Source organism: Aedes albopictus, chromosome 3, assembly GCF_035046485.1.
Source record: "Aedes albopictus strain Foshan chromosome 3, AalbF5, whole genome shotgun sequence".
NCBI classification, from domain to species: domain Eukaryota; kingdom Metazoa; phylum Arthropoda; class Insecta; order Diptera; family Culicidae; genus Aedes; species Aedes albopictus.
Window position 1 is genome coordinate 236,086,519 of NC_085138.1, and position 25,367 is coordinate 236,111,885.

The 25,367-nt window shown below is 41.7% G+C and overlaps 1 protein-coding gene across 2 annotated transcripts in view; it reads right to left on the reverse strand.

The window, feature by feature from the left end:
• Window positions 1-3,242: 3,242 nt before the first annotated feature.
• LOC109431308 (calpain-C) overlaps window positions 3,243-25,367 on the reverse strand; it is a 94,633-nt gene continuing 72,508 nt past the window's right edge. For both annotated transcript variants that reach the window (XM_029868404.2, XM_029868403.2), the window contains 8 exons: window positions 12,784-13,406; window positions 12,452-12,719; window positions 4,823-5,306; window positions 4,407-4,764; window positions 4,120-4,231; window positions 3,856-4,046; window positions 3,665-3,797; window positions 3,243-3,597 (listed from right to left, as the gene is read on the reverse strand). In XM_029868404.2, coding sequence (XP_029724264.2) covers window positions 3,571-3,597; window positions 3,665-3,797; window positions 3,856-4,046; window positions 4,120-4,231; window positions 4,407-4,764; window positions 4,823-5,306; window positions 12,452-12,719; window positions 12,784-13,247 — 2,037 coding nt within the window. In that variant the 5' untranslated portion in view covers window positions 13,248-13,406 and the 3' untranslated portion in view covers window positions 3,243-3,570. The remainder of the gene's footprint in view (window positions 3,598-3,664; window positions 3,798-3,855; window positions 4,047-4,119; window positions 4,232-4,406; window positions 4,765-4,822; window positions 5,307-12,451; window positions 12,720-12,783; window positions 13,407-25,367) is intronic.

Sequence of the window (25,367 nt, forward strand, 5' to 3'; positions counted from 1 at the left end):
CGATAAGTTTGACCATTTTCAAGTTATTGCCAGTTAAGGCAATAAGAGTCATAAACATGGGAAGTTCAATAACTACGTAACGATTGAGATTTGACCATATGCGTAGAACAATTTTTTTCTCCATTTATGGTCCTCTATCACCCTTTAAAAAGTTTGCACTCAGGAACCTAACACCCTGTATATATATAACGTATTTGAACATTTGCTCTGTAAGCATTGTTTCTACAGTTCATAAATTTCAAAGGGTTGATCAATTCATTGAAGATGTATCAACGTAGCATATACAATCGAATATTTGTATCGTTATACATTATAAATGACCGTTTTACCTAAATAAAGGATTGATGGTCCCTTTTTCAAGGCTGTCTATTTTACACTATCACTATGAAAAAACTGAATCGAAGATAATGTAAAAAAGCTCATCGAAAAAAAACAACAAAATTTATCGAAATACCTTATGAATTTTTACTATAACTAAAAATTATGGATGCCACAAGAATACCTTATGAAAATTGATCGTGCTTGTTATGACAAATCTCATAAGATAGACTTATAAAAAGAACAAAAAAAAACTTAAAATAATACAGACTGGATTTGATCCATAAACGTCAGGATCACTGAGCTCGTGTTTATCCACACGCCTACCGACGATAACGAGAAGAATGCAGCATGGGCGAGAATGCTGAAACACCGCCAGAACTCTTCCGGATGAGAAACGCCAGAAAGAAGAACGAGATCGCGAAGCGATGGAAGAGCTGTACCGCGCTAATGACACACGAAAGTTCTACGAGAAGCTCAACCGCTCGCGCAGAGGCTTTGTGCTACAAGCCGAAATGTGCCGAGCTAATCACGGGAATATTCTCACGAGCGAGCGTAAGGTGGTCGAGAGGTGGCGGAGGCATTACGATGAGCACCTCAATGGCGACGTTGCAAGTACCGAAGGTGGCGTGGTAACAGATCTAGGAGTATGTGCACAGGACGAAAGACTTCCGGCCCCTGACCTCCAAGTTAATCTCTTGCCGGTTGAAAAACAACAAAGCCGCTGGAGCAGATCAACTACCAAGCGAGCTTCTAAAATACGGTGGAGAAGCACTGGTGAGCACTACACTGGATCATTGCCAAGATTTGGGAGGAGGAAGTATTACCGGAGGAATGGATGGAAGGTATCGTGTGTCCCATTTACAAAAAGGGCGTTGGATTGCGGAAACTACCGCGCGATCACACTACTGAGCGCAGCCTACAAGACACTCTCTTGAATTTTATGCCGCCGTCTATCATCGATTGCAAGAGAGTTTGTGGGACAATATCAGGCTGTATTTATGGATGAACGCGCTACAACGGACCAGATGTTCGCCATTCGCCAGGTGTTGCAGAAATGCCGCGAATACAACGTGCCCATACATCACTTGTTCATCGATTTCAAATCGGCGTATGATACAATCCATCGAGAACAGCTATGGCAGATTATGCACGAATACGGACTCCCGGATAAACTGATACGGTTGATCAAGGCGACGATGGATCGAGTGATGTGCGTAGTTCGAGTATCAGGGACACTCTCGAGTCCCTTCGAATCTCGCAGAGGGTTACGGCAAGGTTATGGTCTTTCGTGCTTGCTGTTCAACATTGCTTTAGAGGGTGTTTAGGAGAGCGGGCATAAACACGAGTGGAACGATTTTCACGAAGTCCGTTCAGCTGCTTGGTTTCGCTGATGATAGTGATTTTATTGCTCGTAAATTTGAGACGATGGCGGAAACGTACATCCGACTAAAGAATGAAGCCAGGCGAATCGGACTAGTCATTAATGTATCGAAGACAAAGTACATGATGGCAAAGGGCTCCAGGGAGAAATCAACGCGCCCGCCACCCCGAATTCATATCGACGGTGATGAAATCGAGGCAGTTGAAGAATTCGTGTACTTGGGCTCACTGGTGACCGCCGACAACGACACCAGCAGTGAAATTCAGAGACGCATTGTGGCAGGAAATCGTGCTTACTTTGGACTCCGCAGAACTCTACGATCGAATAAAGTTCGCCGTAACACGAAGTGAACCATCTACAAAACGCTGATTAGACCGGTCGTCCTCTATGGGCACGAAACATGGACCCTACGTGCAGAGGACCAACGCGCCCTTGGAGTTTTTGAACGAAAGGTGTTGCGTATCATCTACGGCGGAGTGCAGATGGAAAACGGGACTTGAGGAAGGCGAATGAACCACGAGCTGCTGAGGGAACCAACCATCGTCCATACCGCGAAAATCTGGAGGCTACGATGGACGGGTCACGTCATCAGGATATCGGATAGAAACCCGACTAAAATGGTTCTCGAGAGTCATCCGATCGGTACAAGAAGACGTGGAGCGCAGCGAGCTAGGTGGGTCGACCAAGTGGAGGACGATCTGCGGACCCTACGCAGAGTGCGGAACTAGAGACAAACAGCCATGGACCGAGTAGACTGGATAAGACTCCTACGTTCCACAGAGGACACTCAGACCTTAGTCGGACCGGTAAGGTAAGTAAGATATGCCCGTATGATACTAAAGGCGAGACTTTAATTAGCTTTTTTCGGTGACATGAATACTACTCGAGTGTGCGAACTGCAATGAGACCGCGGAGCACTTTCTTTTGAATGCCCACGCTTCGTGAAGCAAAAGTCGAGTATGGAGAAGATATGCGGAAGAGATATCACTCGGGACAACTTTCTTGAAAGGATGTATACGGGGACGAACAAGTGGAATTCCATTACTTCCACGGTCTTCCGAATCGTACTCTTGAACTAAAGAGAAAACGGCGGGCCGACCAACAGCAAGTTGAGTCCAACGGGTAGTCTATGGTTCTAATCAGGACTCAATCTTCCAGGGAAGAGAGGACAACTTAAGGCGGTACCCCCTCCTCTTCTCGAAGTCATCCCAAACTAGAAGGAGAGGAGAGAATGAGTTTTAAGTGGGTCGATTTCCACATAACCCGAGGACCCACCTCTTGGGTATCTGATCAGCTAATTTCCTCATTTTATAAAAAAGGCCGGTGTTAAAAAGTACGCATGAGAGTCACGTAACCTTGTCACCATACTGATGGTGTTCATTTTTGGATAATCAGCCGTATGGTGACAATCTGGTCCATGGTAGACCGGCCGTCGATATAGCTGGTTCGATAACGGTCCGGGAACTGATTTGCTTGGTTATAGCCAACGGATGGTGATCGGGGATGTTTCGTAGAAAAAAAAATAACGATGAGCACACAATGAGTTTACAAAGGTCTAATTTATTTTCCATTTCAACGGTATACGATCGTAACAATTATTCGTATGTTAATGAGCAAATTTGTTTCTCGATAGGTTTGCACAAGCTGTAAACACAGGCCTAATCGTTCCTTTCGTTTTGATTAAAACAAAGTCAACTGGTTTTATTGCTACACAAGTAAGGTAGTCTACTGCCTTAACATTATAGACGGTATTCGATGTAACGTAGCGTTGTCATTTCTTACAAATGCAAAAACTGTCGCATTTCCTTGTGGATTTCACGCCTAATAAAAGTGTTTTTTTTTACACGACGACGTCGATGACTGGTTACTCAGCACATGAAGACCGATTTTATGAACTGTAACGATAGAAATGTGTTAAGTTTCGTATGAACAACAATTCGCAAAAAGTGTTTGCATTCTAACCTCAGTCATGCCCATGCTGATCACGCCATCCTGATTGGTGTCCTTAGCTTTGAACAACTCAAAAGCCATCGTTAGGTGTAGAATGGCCGATATGAAGTCCGATAGTCTAAGAGTGCCGTCTCTCCTCATGTATCTGAGGAAAAAGATCATTTTTACAATATTTTCTAGAAGTTGATTTTGTATTAGCTTACCGCAGTATCAGGATAGACAAAATGTCCGTACTCAGCTGGAAGCCAACATCGTACAGCGCATCGCGGAATCGTTCTGCCCGCAGTATGCCGGATTTTTCTTTGGTGTGCATTTTGAACACACCCCACCAAGTCTTCAGGTTCACCATAAACTTATTGAAATCGTTGAAATTGATTCGCCCCCGGTTAGTTTTCTGGAAAGGAAATATAATCATTGATTGATATATCGGAAGTATGTGTGTGTTGAGAAGTACGCTGATATCTTACATCCATTAGACAGACAACTTGCCGACACACTTCCAAACTGGCACAACTTCGAATGTAATCGTTGGGGAGGCACGCCTCCAGCAGTTCCTGCAGATCGAAACAGTTCAATGTCCTGAAAATGGGAGAATTTCTTATTGTTAAGTACAATAAATTTCCAATAAGATAATGTTATTTATACTTAAAAGGAGGTTCTTGAATATAATTAATTAAATTGTCTTAGATTCCAATGCAGTTGGAGAATTCAAATGGAGTCTCGAGTGCTCGGGGTTTCAATACAATCCACTTACCGCTGATCGTCTGCCAACTGCATAAATACTGGTTCGTACTGGGCTGTGCTGGTCGCTGCAGTTACATTGTTATTGGCCGAATCCATCAATATTTTTGCATTGGAATTCAGCAGCGGGAATGGGTCCAACAATAACATTGTTTGCGTTTCAAGCAGCGATAATCGTATCGTTGTTCCCAGGACCCGCACACTAAACGATGCTTCCTCGGCGGGTTCGAACGTCGTTGCCATGATCAGGTAACGGCCCGGGTCCAGCGAACACCGATGGCTTATCTGGCGCGAATTGGTATACTGCGAATTGACTAAACTTTTGTGTTTCTTGAAGAAATTCTTCGAAAGGCACCCGTTGATGTTTTGAACTAGAAAATAACGGATTAGGATTTTTGAACTATCTTCCGGTATTCGAAAGGCACCTACCGTTGTTGAGGTTATACACGGTGAATCCGATGACCTTCGGCTCCAGCACACTGTGCTGGTTGACCGAGACTATCACATCCTCTTTTTCGCTTAAGAAGAGCTGCAGCTGTGGGTTTATGTGGAACGAGTCTGGATTATTGCGGCAACCGCCTGCGGTGACGCCTCGCTTCCACGCACCCTGGTATAGACGCATCAGCCAACGTCGGTTTTTATCGGACAGTTGTGGTTCGTCTCGGGCTGTATCCGAGTCCAGGTGTACGCACTCCAGATGACTGAAAGTCTGGGTCATGTCGAAGAAGGACATCCAGAACTCGCCGACGTCCAGCTGCTCTATGAGACGGTTCCGTTCGTTCATCGTGACGCGTTCCCACGAGCTCGAGAAGGATGACCAATCTCCGTTGAAGGTGGCGGATTTGTTAAGGGTTTGTGACACGGGATTCCGCAATCGAACCAGTTGCACGGTGTCGCCCATGATGGTTTCAGCCTGAAAATTATGAAAAACATTAAATGGTTTCCTATACATACAAACCGTTTACGCTAGAGGAATCGTTGGAGTTTATAGAGGAGAGCAAAGGGAGGTCGCAGGGATGATCCAAGAGTTAGGGTGAGGTCTTAGGAGCATTTCAATGAGTATCTGGAGCTCATAGGGGCGTTTCTAGGGGTCTCAGGGAAATTTCAGGGGTTCTGACGGGGTTTCAGGAGGGTTCGAAAAGTTTCTGGGGGTAGGGTGGGGCGGGGCAAGATGGGTCGCATAAGGATGGATCACCATAACTTTGTAAATACAAATCGTATTGGTTTGTATTCGTTCGCTACTCTTTAATACACTAGTAAGCTATGCTAAAAGTCGATAAAAAGTTCATTAAATACAAAATATGATGTTGAACGAGCAGTTTTAAAAAGTGATCGATTTTGCACCGTGAAAAAAGTGCGGGGCAAGATGGGTCACCTTTTAAGTAATTCACATTTTCTCAACGAAAAACGTCAAAATATAAGATTTGTTCCGCATTCATATATGCTCCATATCCATACTGAATAAACAAGAGCTACTAGTAAACATTTTATAGATTTATTTGGAATATAAAAAACTTTACGATTTGAGTGGTCCTAAGGCGTCTTGAAAATCGATGTTTTCACTAAAAAATTATCATAATTTTATGTTATAATTTTGAGTGTTCATTCCGCTTGATTGAAGTCATTTATGAGATAGTCTTGTAATAAAAAATAAATAAATTTTGAATGCTCCAAAAATACGTTCAAAATTGAAGGTGACCCATCTTGCCCCGCGGCCGTTTATATGGAGATTATATGGAATGTATCGCATAAGAAAAATGGCTAAAAACCATTTTATTTTTTATTTCCAATGAGAGTGAATAATTTTTCAATCAATGCCCCAAACTTTTGTATATTCATGCTGGTCATCTAACAAAATTATTAATCTAAACAAAACATGAGTAATGCGCCCAAAAATGGCACTGACCCATCTTGCCCCGTGACCCATCTTGCCCCGCCCCACCCTACTTCAGAAAGTATCAGGGGCTCTAGTGGCGTTTCAAGGGAGTATCAGGGAATACCTGCCCAAGCAGCACACATGTCACAAAGGAGTGTCGAGTCGACAGCGCAGGTTTTTGGTCTCACTGGAATCATTTTCAAGTTATTTTGCCTTTGGGTTAAAATCCATGAATGTAGCTCATACGCAACCAAAACCTGCGCTGGTCGACACTCCTTTGTGACATGTGTGCTGTTCGGGTGGAGGTCTCTGGAGCGTTTCAGGGGATATCAAGGATGTTTTAGGGGGTCCTGAGAGCCTCTTCTCCCCTCTGAATCATTCTCAACACCTCTTGAAACGCCTCTTAAAAATAAAAATAAAAGACAGACACGTTCAATGCTTCTAGTGAGCTTTTCGCTATGTGAAGGAAGCACGACACTAGACAACGGACTAGCATGCAACGCCCAGTGGCACAGCCGAAAACTTAACCTGACAGCTGTGGTGGGAATCGAATCCGCGCTCCTCAGCACGATGCGACTAAGAGCTTGGTGACACTAGCCGCACGACCACGGAGCCGCACGAACTCCGTAATATTATTTAAACGCTCCTGAAATCCCCGTAATTCCTTTCAAAGCTCTGAACACCCTCAAATACTCCTGAGATTCTAGAAAACCCTCTAAAACCCTTCCAGAAAAAAAAACTTTGAAACGTCCCTGAAATACCTTAAAGCGCTCATGAAACTTTCATAATCCCATTGCAATGCCCCTTAAATCCCCGTAATCCATTTGAAGTGCCCCTGATACCTTGCTATGAAACCATTTAAAAGGTACCAGAAACGCTCCTTGAGGCTCCCCTGAGACGCTATGAAGCGCCCCTGTAACCTCACGGATTACAGCGGATAATGTTTCTGAAATTTTTTGAAATGCTTGGAACGCCCCTGAACTGCCGTTCTACGCATAATTGTCCCATGTTATATGGGATTCCCATATAACATGGGCAAATTGGGCGTAGAACGGCAGTGATCACCTTGTATTTAAAAGCTCATGAGACCCCCCCTTGGATCGCCCTTGAAACGGTTCCGAAACCGCGGAACACTATTCAAATGCCATCGAAACGTGTCGGAACGCCCTTGAAAGACTGCTGAAATCGCCTGAATCGTTGAAGTTCTTTGAAACCCTCGTTGAAGCTCCTTGAAACCCTTTTTTTTTGGGCTCTGTGGAAAATTTTTGATAACCCATTTGGCCCCACCTCAAATGCTCAGCGTTAGCGTTAGCGTAGTTCATTTGGCCCCATCTCGAATGCTCAGGAGCCACAAAGTCTGACAGGGTTTAGATGTGGAATAACCATAATTATCAGCACCAGCTTTGGTATTATCGTTACGACCGATGATGCCATGAGCCCTATCTGTGACACCGTGTGTATGACTAGTACTAGTAGACGATATTACAGGCCAAACATGTCTAAAGGTCCTATCTGCAGAAGAGAGGCTCTCTTTGGTTTCCCTCTCTTTCGTTAATATCTCAGCTGTTTATTTGTATTATGATTGTCTCCTTGCATTGACCGATGGTCAAAACAATCGTCTTTTGATTTGTACTGCAAAAGTAGTTGAAAAGTGTACCATTACATTGCAATAATTAAAAGAGAAAGTGAACAAAGAGAGCCTCTCAAATGCAGATAGGACCTATTGAAATGTTTGGCCTGATTAGTTCTCTACTACAGTAAGTACTTTTCTAGCTTCAGCAAGGAACTCAGCAGTTTGTGGAATAATTCAGGAAAAAATGCCGCCCGGAAGGAGCAGAGTGCGACGAACTAAAACTGCCGTGCTGCTCTAAAAAACATTGAAGTTCTGCCAGAAATACAACGCATCAAGCAACGGCTTCGCGCCGCGAACCGAAATGTGCGAAAATAAGGCCGGGAGTCTCTTGACGGAAGTGAGGTGATTGAAAGGTGGAAGCAGCACTTCGATGAGTCTTTGAACGGTGCGAAGAAAGATGACACAGGACCCAGAGTAATGGAGAAATTGATCGGCAGAAGGCGGAAGTAACAATGATAGCTGCATTACAGCTTATTCAACCAATATTGTCAAAAGCATGCTCAACAGTGGTTTATATATCAGTTGTACAGCAATAATGCCATTCGCCAACTCAAAACTTACAAAGCAGTCGGTAAGGATGGTATTGCAGCTAAATTTCAGAAAAGTTGGGCATCATCTTTCTGCTCCGAATGATAGTCAGTATCTGGGAAACATAACTGCTACCGGAGGAGTGGAAGGAAGGGCACGCTATGTCTGAACCAGCAGATTATAAAAATTTAATGTACATCGGATTTCTTTCCACCAAACATCAGTATTCAAGCTATATTTTCATTAGCAGAAGGTTTAAAAATATTCTATAGGTGAAAATTTTACATTTTGTATGGGAACGAATTTGGCCGAAAATGAGAATTTCATGTAAATTTGTATAAAAAAACAGCTAAAAAGATGAAAAAATCAAAATTTCCCCGATGAAATATTTTAAAACCTTCTGCAAACGAAAATATAGCTTGAATGCTGATGTTTGGTGGAAAGAAACCCGATGTACATTCAATTTTTATAATCTGCTGCTTCAGACATAGCGTGAAGGGGCAATCTGTCCCATTCAACCACTCAGATATGTAAGAACTTCCAATCACCATTCCGATCACCATTTACATGCCGCCTATAAAAAGCTATCCTTGATTATCTTCTGTCGTATGTTACTCAAAATGATTCAGTTCGTGGGAAGTTATCAAGCCAGATTCATAGACGGTCGGCCGACAACGGATCAGATATCCACCGTTCGGCAAATACTCTAGAAATGACATGAACGCTAAGTCCCAATACATCATCTGCTCGTCGGCTTCAAGGCGGCATACGACAGAATTGAAGGCATAAAGCTGTAAAAAATTATGGACGAAAACGACTTTCCTAGGGAGGTGACCTGACTGATCAAAGTAACGATAGACTATGTGCACAACAACGTGAGGATTTCGGTTAACTCGACATTGATTTTTCATAAGGGCCTAACTGACTTGATCGATTTCTCTTCATCGACTCTCTCTTTCGCTAATAACTTGATCAAAACAAACAAAATCATTATTCTTTTTGTTTCTAGAGCTAGATGTAGTCGTCGTCTTTGCATTTAAACCAAAACAACTTTGGAAAACTTAATACACTTTCCGTAATAACACAAAGAGAGGATCGATGAAGAGAAATCGAAAATGTCAGTTAGGCCCTAATGAAGAATCAGTGTCGAACTATCCAGTTCATTCGGATTTCGCTGAAGGCTGCGGCAAAGGGCGCCGTCTGATCCATACTCTTCAGCGTCACCCTGGAATCGGTAATGTCACGAGATCCGGTAAAAGCATACAACTTAAGGGGCTGTCCATTAATTACGTAAGGGTTTATGGGGGGAGGGGGGGGTTTGAGAAATCTTACGCGCCATACAAAAAAAATTGGGTTCTCATACAAAAAATCTTACAAGGGGGGAGGGGGTGTCAGAAAATCGCAAAAATTCCCTTACGTAATTAATGGACAGCCCCTAAGCAAGACATAGACATTACTGACATAACATTTGCGGAACGGTGGCAGAGCAGTACACTCCCCTGAAACGCAAGGCAACAACGGTCAGATTGATGAATAATGCGTCAAAAACGAAATACATGCTGGTAGCTAGGTTGAACTGAGCAAGACAAGACTAGCTTTAGCAGAAGGGTTACGTTAGACCAAGCCCACCCGTGGGCTTAATACTACACACGCAACAGCACGTCGTTAACGATTTTTAATTTCGTTATCAACCCATTCTCGCACCGGTCGTTCGTTTCCATGTGAGTAAAATAATGATCGGTCGCCTTTGCGCACCGGTGGTCTCTATTCTCTCCGTACCATCGGTTTTTTGCACTTCTGTAAATCATCGCAATATTTTGTGTATTTCAGTGGGGTTATTGCAAATCTTATTCAGTATAATAATTTGTGCTCATATTATGAAAGATGGGGTTTTGGATAAGACTGAAAACTGTTAGTAAAAATTAAATTCAAATAAATAATTCCCTTTGAGATTTGTACCAGTTTTGGTGCCTTTTATAGATATCATTTTCTCAATAATTTATGATTGTATGTTGCCTTTCTCGCAAGAAATTTATCTGAATTTGAGATTATGAGCATCTTAACGTGTATTTTAACATCAGCTAATTCTATACTCAGTCACAACCTTTTAGTTACAAAGCATCACTCGCAAATCTTAATATATATTGCGATCTCTTGGATGCTGGTATATGAATATTTTGTTGGAAGCAGATTCTATGCGCTTGAAGTAGACTGCGTATTTGTCAAAGTACATAATGAGCCCACTCTCCTTTTTGGCACTTCATACAACAATTTTAACATCCAACGCCTTGCTTTTTCTATAACGAGGAACCTACAATATGACAGTCCTGCACACCGCCTATTTTAATTGGTGGAACTTGGCAGCTCGACTACATTTTTTAAGATTTTTATCGGTATGATTTTGTTTCAAAAAGAAATAACTGTAGTGTTTCTATGATATCTTAGTTGAGTTAGGTACAGTCAATGCATCTTTGAAAAATCGTAACTACTCTTATCTAATCTCATAGATGATTCTTCGAAATACTTGGAGTACAGAATATTTTATTTCGGCAAGGTACTTCTCGAATTTACAGGGGAGCAAGGATGCGTGGACCGTGAAGTTACCCATTTCGCACACTTTCTTCCTAATGTCTCGTTTATTTTATATTTTTAAATTTATATTTAATAAACCACCCACTGACGACCACCATTTTCAAAAACAGCAATCATACCAAAACTCTTTTGCCTTTTTGAAATATACACGACAAAACGAAACGCGAGGCACAGCTCTTTCAAAGCGGAGGATCTCAGCCCGGAAAGTTAGAGAAAGAAAACCTTGTGGTCACTTATTACCGTCAAATAGTTTCTTTTCGGGTTAGAAAATATGCACATCTTCTCACCGGAATCTGCTTCGGATGACGATAATTTTGAAACTTGTCGGAACGAACTTCGCGAGTTATTTATTTGGACATTTTTCTAAATGTGCGAAACTAAGCTTTACTTGCTGCGTAGAAAACCCGGCTCAAACATGTACGTGTTAAAACAGCAAAACTCACTGAATCACTATACATTTCTTCAAATATTAGTTTCGAAACGATCGGCCGAATCAAAAACTAAAGGTGCGATTATGAGCAATCGTAACTATTTTTAAGAGAAAATCAATACATTTTCGATATGCATGATCCTAAAATTGGCGAAGAAGCGAAAACTTTATTCATAACATACCTACTTAAGCAAAGCTTGTCAATTTAAACCTATTATTTTTCTGCGTTTGTATTGTCACTCTATCACAATTCTATGTCAGACAATTTTTTGTGTTATTCGTGTAACGATCTATGATATTGATTGGTTGAAAATTTCAAATATTTGATGCAAACTAAAATAAATTCCTACCTATACAAAGCAAGAAAATCATTCTCTAGAAACTATATACCTGGCAACAAATCCATACTCATTTTCTTTCGTCTCCTCTTTACGCTACCCAGAGAGCTAAACGCGAGAGAGCGCACGAGCCTACGGATAGAGACCGTACTTTGCGTGTCTCTATATTCTAAGCCCTGCTACGAACCGTACGTAAACTTTTCGCTTTCGAGCCCTACTTAGCAGCGACCGGTGCGGTTCGCTTCTTTGTTCGGGGCTCTACTTAACGTTAAAACGCTTGATTGAGCCCATGAGTGGGCTTGGTCTTAGACGGCGATAACTTTGATGTGGTGGAGAAATTCGTCTTTTCTCGGTTCTCGGTCTCGGTCTCGGTTCCTTGCTAACGGTTGACAACAACGTAAGCCATGAAATACAAAAACGCATCAGAAGTCGGCCTTCTACGGACTTCAGAAGAAACTGCAGAACAGTGTGTAGCGGCGATGAATGAACTACAAGCTTGCTCCACTCTACGGCCATCCAGAAGATGGCCAAATCTGGATGGATACGGAAGTATCTGATAGTTTGTACATTCCCAACAGATCTGGTTGATACAAGAAAGCGTGGAGCGCAGCGGACTGAGTTCAACCCTGGGTGTGACCGATGGTCATCTGCCAGTACTTACCTTATCCAGTGAACACAACCGATAGTTTATCCCGACGTGGACTCCGTTTGGCAGTGCTTCGGTTTGATTCCGAATTTGCGTTGTGGTCCCATTGTTGACTGTGCAGGTCACTATGCTGGTCGTGTCCAGCAACGAGTGCAGTAGTGGAGGTCGAATCAAGATGTTACCGTCCGTTTTGATCGATATCGATTCGGTGATGCCTCCGGTGAGATCCGCCAGGCCGTCCAGCAGCGTACCGTATTTTAAAGCTTCGTAGGACCCGTGTAATCTAGAAAATAGAGAAAACGTGTGAAAAAAGTGTCCTGAACGCAATCCGCAATCTCGTAACGTACTTGGCATAGGCTTTCTCCAGCAGTCCCGGCCAGAATGAATTTGAGTTTTGAGCTTGCAGGAACGCCAGCTTTCCGTTGATCGTTGGTAATCTATCGTCGACTAGAACTTCCAACCACTCCCCGCACCACCACAGTCGGAAGCGAAACATTCCATAGTATGGCTTGTCGAAGTTTTGATCTGCCGGGACAACCCGGTAGAAGAGTCCCTTCGAAAGGTAGAGAACGCCCAGGCAGCTCACGAGCCACCGGTCGCCCATTTTGCCCGGCACAATGTCGAACTGTGCCGTGGAATCGTTGACGAACACCGGGTTCTGGGTGATCTCGTGCGGTCGCTTCCATTGAAACGTGAAGGGCGGGGTTTGGTGGTAAAATACCGACGACTGCGTCGCCGGAAAGTCTTCGTCTTCCCAGAGGACATTTTTTTGCTTACATTCTGCCTTTATTCGTTCATAGGAGGAAGTCATGGTTTCGAATCGTGGGTCGTTAATTGTGCTGCGTTGTTGGGCTACGAAACGACTGCAAAGGTTTTCCTGTGCCGCACATAATCATTTCATCTCGTTAGTGGGGAGATATAATCACTGGGTACGATTGGGTATGGGTATGGCACCTCGTGTAGCTTGTTTCTGTAAGAAATTGAGAGGAAGAAAGCGATAATCAGAAATTGCTTATTATGTTTTTTACGTGCGTCTCAAAAGACGCATTGCAGCACTGAATGGGAGATTTTATTGTGGATTGATCATTCATGACGCATTCACATTCATATACAGTAAGATGAACTAATTTGGATTTTTTATATTGTGTTTTAGGTGATTTTTGTATGATTCAATAATCAATATGTATTCAATAACCTTTTTATATTTAACTATTTTTTAGGATAAAAGTAGAAACATAAAACGAGTGAGTTAAAGTAGGTCGAAAATGGGTCAAAATACATAAAATTTCAAAGGCGCTGTACACTGTGGTTTGTACAGGTGTCGAAGACACTATATATGCTGTCAAGTCTTCATCACATTCCATTTCCTGCACACTTCGTTGCACAAATGTGCACATCAACGCATTATTCATACCTACGTTTGGTTGTTGTGTTTACTGGAAGTTATAATGAATAACTGCATTTCATTAACCCACTTGATGGACGACGTTGCTCAACAAGAAATAAACTGGAAGTACATTGGCACTGTGGATGAGTTTACACATGTACGGATTAGGATACAAAATTTAGGAGAGATACAATGCAAGAGATTCCTGATGATGATGATGATGATATTGTTCTACCATCTATTGTAGCAAGGCAGCTGCCTATAGCACTGGAATAATCTGAAAAGCGATTTGATCAAGATTTTGCTGTTGATAGTGGTCAGTCATTCTCCTGTATGAAGGGCCAAAAAGGGTTGTGCGGACCCGCAAGCAGAGACATTTGCGCGAAACCCGCGTCAGGGGAAAAGAATCTCCTTCCAGAAGAAAGTTCTCACGAACAACTGCAAAATCAAGCCCTCGATTGACAGAATACTCCCAATAGATGGGGTCGAAGAGCCCGCCCTCAATCCACGAAATGTTAACAACAAGGAGGAGGCAGTTCCAAGCTCCTGTCCAAATCGTTTCAATCGGGTGCCCTGATGGTCCCTCCCTTTCCCAATATATGATAAGATATGTATATGTAATGTATGAATCAGTGTGTTGTGTATGTTTTATTATACATTTGTTTGAAAAACAATCATAATCATGATTAATAAGCATTTATAAAATATGGGAAACATTTACCTGAATACTCCTGAAATAAAATGTGGATTACCAACAAAACATTCAAAAAGCACATTAAATCTCGATCCTGGAATGTCTGCTCACCACAGATCGGCAACTTTAGGCATGAAAACATTACCAAGATCGAAATTTGATGTGGTGGTAGATCTTACGCCGCAACGCACCATTCTAAGGTGATCTACCCACGTTACGGGGTGAGATACAATGCAAGAGATTCCTAATCAAAATATGTTCACGTTCTTTTTATTCAATTTTGAAACATACAGGGGATAGACAACTAGCTGTAACTTTTCGAAAAGTGCATAAAGAAAATCTTACATTTTCACCACAGACAAACAGACGTATCACTTGGAACAAAATGAGTTGAAAATCATCGTCACGAAAGCATAATCGCCCAATGCTAGCTACGTTGTGTTTCACAAATGCACTGAGTAGATGGCGGTTGTGAGCAAACGTTAAACGATGCGAGCGCCGTAAGCGAGCGATTTTCGAACTACAAAACATTTGAATTAGCCGTTAAAAAGGGAAACGATAAAAAGTGAGTAGAGTGAGACGTCTGTTTGTCTGTATTTTCAGTGTAATACCCCGGACAGACATGTGATACGAGTGTGATTCCTGTACAACGGTACGCACTGTCAAGAAAATTCTAACAAGACTGACTTGAAATGAGAGAATTTTCAGTATGGCACTCATTTCAAGTGCAATTGTACAGTGATTCTTGTATCACATGTGTGTCATAAGTATAAGTTGATCAACTAATTGTCACGGTAAAGGATGAGTATGTTGCGCAATTCAGATCACATTGAGATCCGTAAGCCTCTGTCCAGCAACTCCTATCCCTACCTCCACGTGGCACCAACAGGGCAGCGAGCAACCTTAGAGAAGATCGGGCAACCAACCCCGGTGTGAACTTTGGTCGCAGTCTAACAGGGAAGGGGAGGGGTCTGCTTCTGTACACCTGGGCGTCTGTTCTCCAGAAGGAGCGGCTCACAACAGCGTCTGATCTCCATGTTAGAGGCGGCTGATCGATGTCCGCGTTCAAGGAAAGGACTCTAAACTCAACTGTGCACTAAGGTCCTCCGGTCATAAAAAAACATTGCAGCGGAAAATCAGCAACATAATAATACGAACCATCAGCAACGACCTCAGCGACGAAACAAGGCTTGCGTTTGGAAACATTGTACGTTGAACCACCGACAAACCGATGTGACAGTGGTGTTTCAAAACTGTCCCCCTCAATTTAACGGTCGATCAGCAAAGCGAGCGAACCCTTCTGTCAAATCAGCGCAAACGCGTACCTCTTCCTATATGAACACACGGGGGTTTGGGGTCAAGCTAGCAAATCATCGCGAACCGTTATAGAGGTGGCGATAGTGTTCGGCTATTTTTCACCATGGCGTCGCGGACAACAAATTTTAATTTGTTTGTTCTAGCTGTCGCGTCGGTTCGTCGGTGGTTGAACTACCGATCTCTCAACTTCATTGGGAGCACTCGCAATCTCCGAGCTACTGTAGGACCGCGGGTTCGGCATCCTAACGCTGCAGGAGGTGTGTTGGACAGGATCCATGATGCGAACGCTGCGGCTACACACGCGAGCTGAGTACAACTTTCATCATGATGAGCGATATGCAAAGGCGCGTGATCGCTTGGTTGGTGACAGATCGACGAAAGAATGAATGTGCAGGTTGAGAATCAATGGCCGATTCTTCGCCGTCAGCATAATTAACGTGCACAGCCCATACTTCAGAAGCACTGATGATGACTAGGAAGCATTCTACTATAGTTCGAATGCGAGTACGACCGCTACCGAAGCCACGACTTCCATGAGATATAAACCTTCAAGTAGACCAGGAGAAGACATTTAGACCGACCATTAGAAAGTTCAGCGCTCACCAGCTGACGAACGAAAACGGTCTACAATTCATCAATTTCGACGCCTCCAAAACATGGTCATACTTAGCACGTCTTTCCAACACAGCCTCCTTTATCGTTACACAGAGGATCACTGCAACAGACGGAATCACAAATCGACGGTTCAACTAGAGGTGCATTTGGAGAAGAAGAACGCGTGGGCGGTCATGCTACAGCAAGGAACCCGGCAGAACGTGGAACGCTACAAACATAAGCGGAAACAGCAGACCCGCCTCTTTCGGGGGAAAAAGCGCCATCTGGAAGATGCGGAATGCGAAGAAATAGAACTGCAGTGTCGTTCCCAAAAAAACAAAGAAGTTTTAATAGAAGCACAGACAAACGTTACGCTTAGAACATTTTTCGAATCAAATCATTGTCATGGAAACATACTCGCCCAAGGCTAAAAAGACTGAGTTTGGTTGACCATCAACTAGGTGGCGGTAGTGCGCAAACGTCAAACTCGTCAAGCGCCACGAGCGGTCAGTTGGCCAACTACCAAATTTTAAAATAGATCGTTAAATCGGTGTATGATGCGATTTATCAGAGGATTACGCCTGTTTGTCTGTGCTAGAAACTTAATGCATCTCACAACGGCTCAGTGCCGTGAGCCGAACCATGCAGGGATAAAGACTGGAGCCTCTGACGGACGGACGTGAGGTAAACGAAAGGTGAAAGCAGCCCTTCGATGAGCACCTGGATGGCGTGGAGAACGTTGGCACGGGAGTCCACGGAAAATGAGGTACAGGCTACGCCAATGCAGCAGAGGACGAAAGTGATCCAACACCCACGCTGAGGGAAGTTAAGGATGTCATTAATTAGCTCAAACCCAACAAAGAGCCGGTAAGGATGGTATCGCAGCTGAACTCATTAAGATGGGCCCAGAAAAGTTGGTCACTGCTCTACACCGGTTGATAGACAGAATCTGAGAAACCAAACATCTACCAATGCCCAACTGCCCCATTCACAACAAAAAACAACAAAGGTGACCATTTGGAATGTGAGGAAATCCAAGCGATCACCATTTTGAATGTTGGCAACAAAGTTCTATGCCAGATCATCTTCCGTTGTCTGTCACCAAGAAGGGGTGAAGTGCAGAGAGCACGATGGGCGGCAGCCGCGCACCGAGTATTTTGGCGTACTATTGTTCATTATGTGTTATCATAAATCTGAAGTTAAGGAAATAAATCTGTCGTTCGCTTTGAATACGTCGAATCTGCATAAGACTCTGGAGTGTAGAATTAGCATCTAAGTTAAAATACACAAATAAAAACTAAAAAAAAAGCATAAGACTCATAGCAAACTTAGGATCTATTTAAATCGAACGCCATAAATGTTTGTTTGTATGTATGTTCCATGCGGAGGATATCGAGCCTATGAAGCCGGCGATTGATTGCTTCCCACATGTTATTTTTGTGCTGAAATATGGATTGTTGTGGAGGCCAATGTTTTGTCACGGTCGCCATGTAGTAGTTTACATTTTTAGTAAACTAGATATTATTGTTCTCGGAGATATAACATTTGATTGACGAATCTTAGTGACACAGTCACAATGATAAGTAGATACCAAAATCTTACGTATCGTATGATCCATCCACAAAATGCATCGAGCTTTTTAAAATTATACAATGTGTTGTAAACGCAGCTAATCTTCGCTATCGATGCGATTGTTCCTCGGTTTCTCAAGTCCAGATTTCGTAATATTCCATTATCGGAGTTGGATATTAGCCGTCTTTCTCTCATCGAGCTTGTATATCACAAATTTCTTCTGTTTCCAGTGAGCAGCCCACCACACCGCCGCGGCGCGCATTGTCGAGTGGCGCTTCGATTGTCTTCGACGTTTCTCTCATGTCCAACAAGCGAGACCACGATGAATTATTGTTGATTTGTTTGCTGCGGCAGCATGTCTCAGCCGGTTGGAAATCGTTACTCGTTCACTTCAAGGTGTTCCCAATGTATACAGTCTGGTCCATACAGATAATTGCTTGGTTCTCTTCTTAGGTAACTCACTGTCATGGTCACTTAATTTGATCAATACATAGAAACAATTACATTTAATGACAAATAAATTTTCAATGACCATGCCAACAATCTTCTTTAAATAGGCGAATAATTTGAAAAAATAGAAGGCTTCTGAATCCAGTTCGATATTGTCGGCCTAAAACGATTGAGCACCTCTGACTTATCGCGCTTTCGCTCTAGTTTTGCGGAGCTTTTGACCTGATGAGTATCTGCTTTCCATCATCGCACCCCGGTGCCTGAGAAAACCTTTGTGGTCAGATAGTGTAGCGCCAACCCAGCCTCACCTCGGTTGTTGTGGCCGTGTCCGTGGCCATTGTAAATATTTATCATAGATTTTCAGTCCACGGTGACGTCGTGTTCTCACCGCGTACCAAGTCGTTCGTTTGCCTTATTGTTCGACATCCATCGACCACCGTGACGAGAGGTGTTACTCAAGACCGTTGCTGTAGGTTACATAATCGGGGGCATTAGAAAATAACAGAACGTGAAATGGTGTAGAGCACGATGTGGTCACATCGCGCGGACCGCCTGAGGGTATCAATTTGCATCCAATGAATAAATTAGCGGCCCATTGTTGATTAATTGGTGAAAGTGATTAGATGTATTGGGTGGTGCTAATTGTAGCACCCAAGCAATTATAGTTAGTTTTGATTGTAGATATTATATGTACAAGCATTCTGATGTATGATCGACCGTCTCAGGAAGCTAAGCATCTATGTTAACATATTCTCTCTCGATTAACGAAGTTGTTATGTGAAATTGGTAATTGTAGAATCAATTGACTAAAAATAGCATTGAGCGCTTGTTTTGATTAAAAGTTTGTTTAATATCCTTGGACATACATGTTTGAATTGAGGGTTCTAGGGGCCAGTCTTCCACCAGATAATCGGCTCTACCCCATTTGACATAATGCCACAGACAAACAGACGTATCACTTGGAACAAATTGCGATACAAATCATCGCCACGAAAACATAATCGCCCAATGCTAACCAAGCTGTGTTACGCAAACCACTCAGTAGGTGGTGATAGTGACCAAACGTCAAACAGGAGCAAAAACAATGCGAGCGCCGTGACCGAGCGATTTGCGAACTACAAAATATTTGAACTAACCGTTAAAAAGGGTAACGATGAGAAGTGAGTAGAGTGAGACGTCTGTTTGTCTGTGATAATGCCATTTGGCAAAACGCCGTTTGGAATAATGTCATTTGGCATAATACGTAGAACAGCCTTCTTGGCAAGAATGTGCATAATCCTTGTTATGAAAAATGGACGTTATGTCAAATGACTTATGCCAAATGACATTATGTCAAACGGCATTATGCTAAATGGCATTATTCCAAATGGGGTAGAGCCAGATATTCCACTGATCTGAGGCCCCTACATCCACAGCTGTAAAGGCGTGGATAATATCCACTGGATATACAGAATGATCGTGCTCGGGTGACGGGCTCGATTCCCGGTTGGTCCAGGAACTTTTAGTAATGGAAATTTCCTTGACTTCCTTGGGTATAGAGTATCTTCGTGTCTGCTACACGGTATGCACATGCAAAATGGTCAGTATTGGCAGAGGAAGCTCTTAGTTCGTATAACAGTGGAAGTGCTCATGGAATACTATGCTGAGAAGTAGGCTTTGTTCTAGTGTGGACGTTCGCCAAGAAGAAGAATCCACGATTGCTGGTAGAACTATCGTGGAATAATACGCTGAATAAGTGCTCCCAAAACATCGAATTGATTTGATGCAATCGCGCACTTTTATTTGCATTTTCGCACTTATAAAAACCTCTGTGATAGTCCAGTGGTGAACTAAATGTGGAATAAAAGGAGGAAACGAATTAGGAATTCGGAAATGTATTTGATGATTTGTTTTCGTTACATGCAAAAAAAAAAGAAACACACGCAAGAGTTTTCTTTTTTGAAGTCGTCGCTGACAGATACTGTAGAGAAATGCTACTTACTCCTGGAGATTCGTTACAATTGTTATGAAAGCGTTATCTTTATGCATCTGATATTTTTTGCAGGATCACTTAAATCATTCTTGTACAGTCTTATATATTATCGGGATTCCTAGTATTTTAGTAAACACCTTCAAAATATTATGGCTGAACAGTTGTGATTGGGAATCAAATTAAGTTTCCATTTATTAATCTGCCGTATTACAGTTGGTCCTAACCATTCTATTATGTTTCTGACCATATTTTTTGAATAATACAGACATACATTAAATTTGCTCAATTCGTCGAGCTGAGTTGATTAGTATAGTAGAGGTGGCCCTCAAGACCTTGGATCGGAAATCGGTTTTTCAAGCGGCTTTTAAACACTTCTAATGGGTAGCTAAGGTTTTGATTACATACTAACGTGACTGACTACTCTGACGATGCCGTCCTTCCCTGAATGGACCTTGGCAATTTTGTCGAGAGGCCATCCGAAGTAACAAAATTAAATTTATAATGCTTTTGAAGTATTCTTCAACACCTGTTCTTTAAAACCATGCATAAACCAAATTGCTCTGCAAAACGACATCAACTCAACCATAAACCCGCCATAAGACCAAAGAGGCCCATCCTAAGATGCTCTTGGCGAGTTGTTTTTAAATTTCTCTTAAAACTTGTTGTACTTCCATTGAAATCTAGGCCGGTGGGCGGTCCATCATCGATGGTTTTAATCAACATCACCATAAGATCGTCTTAAATTTCTTTCAACTCATGCTAGAGCTAAAATCATAACTCAAGAATACTAGGATTTATAAGGTTCTCAATGCAGCCTGGTTGGCCTCCATCAAGAACGTCTTAAATTTATTTCATCTTATGCAAGGGTAAGAAGTATTACTCAAGAGTACTCAGGTTTATAACGTTCTTGATGTAGGTTTATGCAAACTCCGCCGAGAGCGTCATAAATCATGTACGCCAAATTGTAAACAAACAATAAATTATCGCACCGCGGTGGATTTTGTGCATCTCGTCCTGTGAATTTAATTATCAACCTGGTACCGTTGCCAACCAGGCAGACCTTTTTCGATAATCGGCCTTGATGCGGTGCAGTGCCTCATTCCTCTGGTCAGCACTTCCAGCAGGTAAGTAGTTGTTGATTTTGAAGATCGATAATTGGGACCCCGATTGCACGGAAATCGACGTCCTGGATGACCAACCCACCTCATTTCGGATGCTGCAACCGGAGGAACATGGCACTGCACCGCGTCGCGGTTGGGTTTCCGGGTAGGTGTTCTTGATTGGCAGCAATAATGGAACGATGAGAATCAAAATCTGATGCTGGAGTTTTTTTCTTATATTTTTCGGTTGTCCCCCATTTCCCGGAAAACCATTTCCCGGAAAACCGTTTCCCGGAAATTCATTTCCCGGAATGGACCATTTCCCGGAAATCCATTTCCCGGAATGAACCATTTCCCGGAATGTACCATTTCCTGGAATGCACCATTTCCCGGAAAAAAAAATAAGATTAATTCTAGATTGAGTTTAAATAAGGGCGAAAGTAACATGAGAGAGTTCTCTTCATCGACTCTCTCTTCTTCAAATTAAAGTGACAAGATGCAAGTATGGTTGAACTTTTTGGTCATAAATCGCTAGGTTGCGATGCAATCTAGCGTCTAAGTGTAAAAAAGTTCGATTGAATTTGCATCTTGTCACTTTAATTTGCAGAAGAGAGAGTCGATGAAGAGAACTCTCTCATGTTACTTTCGCCCTTATTTAAACTCAATCTAGAATTTTCCTTTTGTGTTCTGTAAATAATGGCAGGGAATTATAATTGTATAATGTTTGACAGTATTGATATTCAAAGAACAGTAATCGATAAGAAGGACACAAAATCATTTATTGTCTATCCGGTTGGAATCAAAACAGACATTCAATCAAAAATTGGCATTCTCTTGGTCCACAAGTGTCGCAACTATTTCGCATCTAGTGCGCTGTGTTGCTGACATCAACGGGAAGGATGCGCATTACTTTTGACATGATTCAAAAACGTTGCGAGTTGGGTCGCGTCCGACGTCCGGTTTGGTGTTGGCCCGACAATACTGCAGAATACATAAGGGACCGTAAAGGTCCCATTAGACATGACATATATTTGACCAAACAAGTCCAACAAATGACCAACACAACGTAAATCATGGCAACCTCGGATGAATGTTGGACTACAATGGCAAATATTTGTCATTATGACAAACAGTCTAATTGCCCCTTAATTTTTACAATTACTGTAATTTTCACTAATACCTAGTAAATTTCTCCTTTTTCCAAAGGCTATTCATTTGAGTTTTTTGTTAAAATAGTTGTCGGCATCAAACCACCGACGAAATCAAACTGCCAAGTTTTCATCACATATTTTCCCTTCTTCCAAGCGTAGGCTGTTCCTTCTAGTTAAATTGCTAAAATAGTTGTTGACATTAAGCTTGGAAGCCAGCTGCAAATAATTGCATAGGATATTTTGGATGTATACCATTTCGTCGAACACCATTTCGCGGAATTACATTCGCAGTGTAACATTTACCGGAATGAACAATTTCGCCGAATATTATTTCGTAGAATGACTTTTCACGGAATGTTCTCTTTCGCGGAATACCATTTCGCGGAATACTTTTTTTGCGGAATTTAATATTTAACAAACGATAGAAGAATCAACAGTGTAATTTTCCCATGGCTTGGTCATCCAAAGCTAAATCAAGAAATTAACATTTGACAATGAAAGGATGACAAATTATTTTCTCTGCTTAACTTTAAATCTGCTTAACCTTAGCTCTCCGATTATACTAATTGATTGTAAATCTAATACCTTCCTGAATAAAAATATACATTGTTTGATTCGTAATCTGTTCTCAAGAATTGCGAACGTAAGGCCAAAGGCCATTAGGCCAAACATCATCAGGACGAATGGGCATTAGGCGTAATAATCAAAAAGCAATTGTTGTCACATAGATTGTACTTATAAGCGCTTATATTGGTAACTTCATCAGAGATTCTTCCTTCTTTCAAATAAGGCTGTTCTTTCCAGCAAAATACCGAATTGCTAAATGTTTCATCATTTGTCTTCTTCGTCAAAGACTGTATAGGTATGTGTAGTTAAGTCTGCGGCGATGAAATCCGGAACTCTATAGAAGATTTCACCTTCTTTTGATAATATGCTGTTCTTTCAAGTTACACTGTTGAAAATTTTGGCCAGCGATCAAACTGCTAATAAAATGAACATGTTTCCTTCTGGGCTGTTCTTTAGAGTAACACTATTAATGTGTTTTTGGTGCCCAGGCTGCTGACTTTACCTTCAGAAATGTATCCTTCTCTAAATCGAGGTTTTTTTTCGAGTTGCACAGTTATGTTGTTTATTGGTGGTCCACTGCTAACTCTGTATAATGTTTGTCCTTCTTTTTAAATGTGGTCTCCTTTCAAATAACACTTGCTGGTGACCAAACTGATATCTACATTTAAAAATTGTCCTTCTTTAAAGAATAAGTTGTTAACTTATATGTTGCAGTGCTACAGTATTATTTAGTAAACCAGCAACTCATTCTTATGAGATTTTTCTTTCTTTTAATAATAGGCAGGTCTTTCAATCCAATTGGTCTAACATCTATTCAGCCCAGTGATTAATCGCCTCATGTCAATTGAGCCTAATCTCCCAGCATCATCATTTTCGCACTGAGCCTACTTCTCAGCTTCTACACGTCCGCCCTTATTGACTGAAAGCATTATATGTTAAAATGTTGTTTTTGTAAACCACGTGACCGCGTAACCCTTAAAACAAGGAACACTCCTTAGGGATAACTTGATCGGCTTTCTCTTCTTTTTGATGTTCCAACTAGCTTGTACTGTTATAACATAAATCAAAACAAATCTCATTTTTGTATCAGAGGGTTTCCTACCTATCAAACATACGCTGTTTTTTACAGATATTCTATTAATCAGATCTCAGATATCAGCCCTTCTTCTCAACAAAGGCTGTTCTTTGATAAATATTATGCGTTATGCTGATTTTAGAATAACAACTGCTGAATTAATATTGTCGAAGAATTTTCCTTCTTTCATACATAAGCCGTTCTTTCGAAGTATACCCTTACAAAAATTTAATTGTTGATATGAAACATTCCATACTTCATTTGCTGTTTTGAGTTTTAAATCTTCTTATCATGATGTAGTCTCTCGATCAGTTAGATTTTGGTATAATATTAACGATTTTCCGCAAAACGATTTTCTGAAATGTTCCACCGCGAATAAGAATTCCGCGTAATGGTTTTCGGCGAAATGTTACACAATCGATATTTTCCCTTCTTTTATACCTAGGCTGTTCTTCCGAGAATACTTAGGCTACCAACAAGGAGTCTTTGATATTCGTAAGATCAAAAAACTGGCAAAGAGACAATGGCAATGTTCTTGTCCCTCCGATTAGCTGTGGAGGCATACCGTAATTTAGAGCTTTCAATTATTCATAATACTCGTCATAAAAAAACTAATACAAATTGAGAGTAGTACATAATTTTACTATTTTTTTGCTAAGAAATATTTACAATATAATGCAAATAATAGAAATGTTGTTTTTTGATATTGAGTATGTTTTCCGGGAAATGGTTATTCCGGGAAATGGTTTTCCGGTAAATGGTACATTCCGGGAAATGATTTTCCGGGAAATGGTACATTCCGGGAATTGGCTTTCCGGGAAACGGGTTTCCGGGAAATGGTTTTCCGGGAAACGACGTACAATCATATTTTTCATGTACCAAACTGTTCTCATGCGAGAACAGTTGCTCTTGATTAAGAACGGATAATTGAAGATAACTACAAGAGCCTTATAAAACTGAAAATAAGTTCAACAGTTCTTGTTGTGTTTATGGTTTTATGAACTGAACCTCAAGTATTCTTGGAGGTGTTTTTAAAACCACATATTGACGAA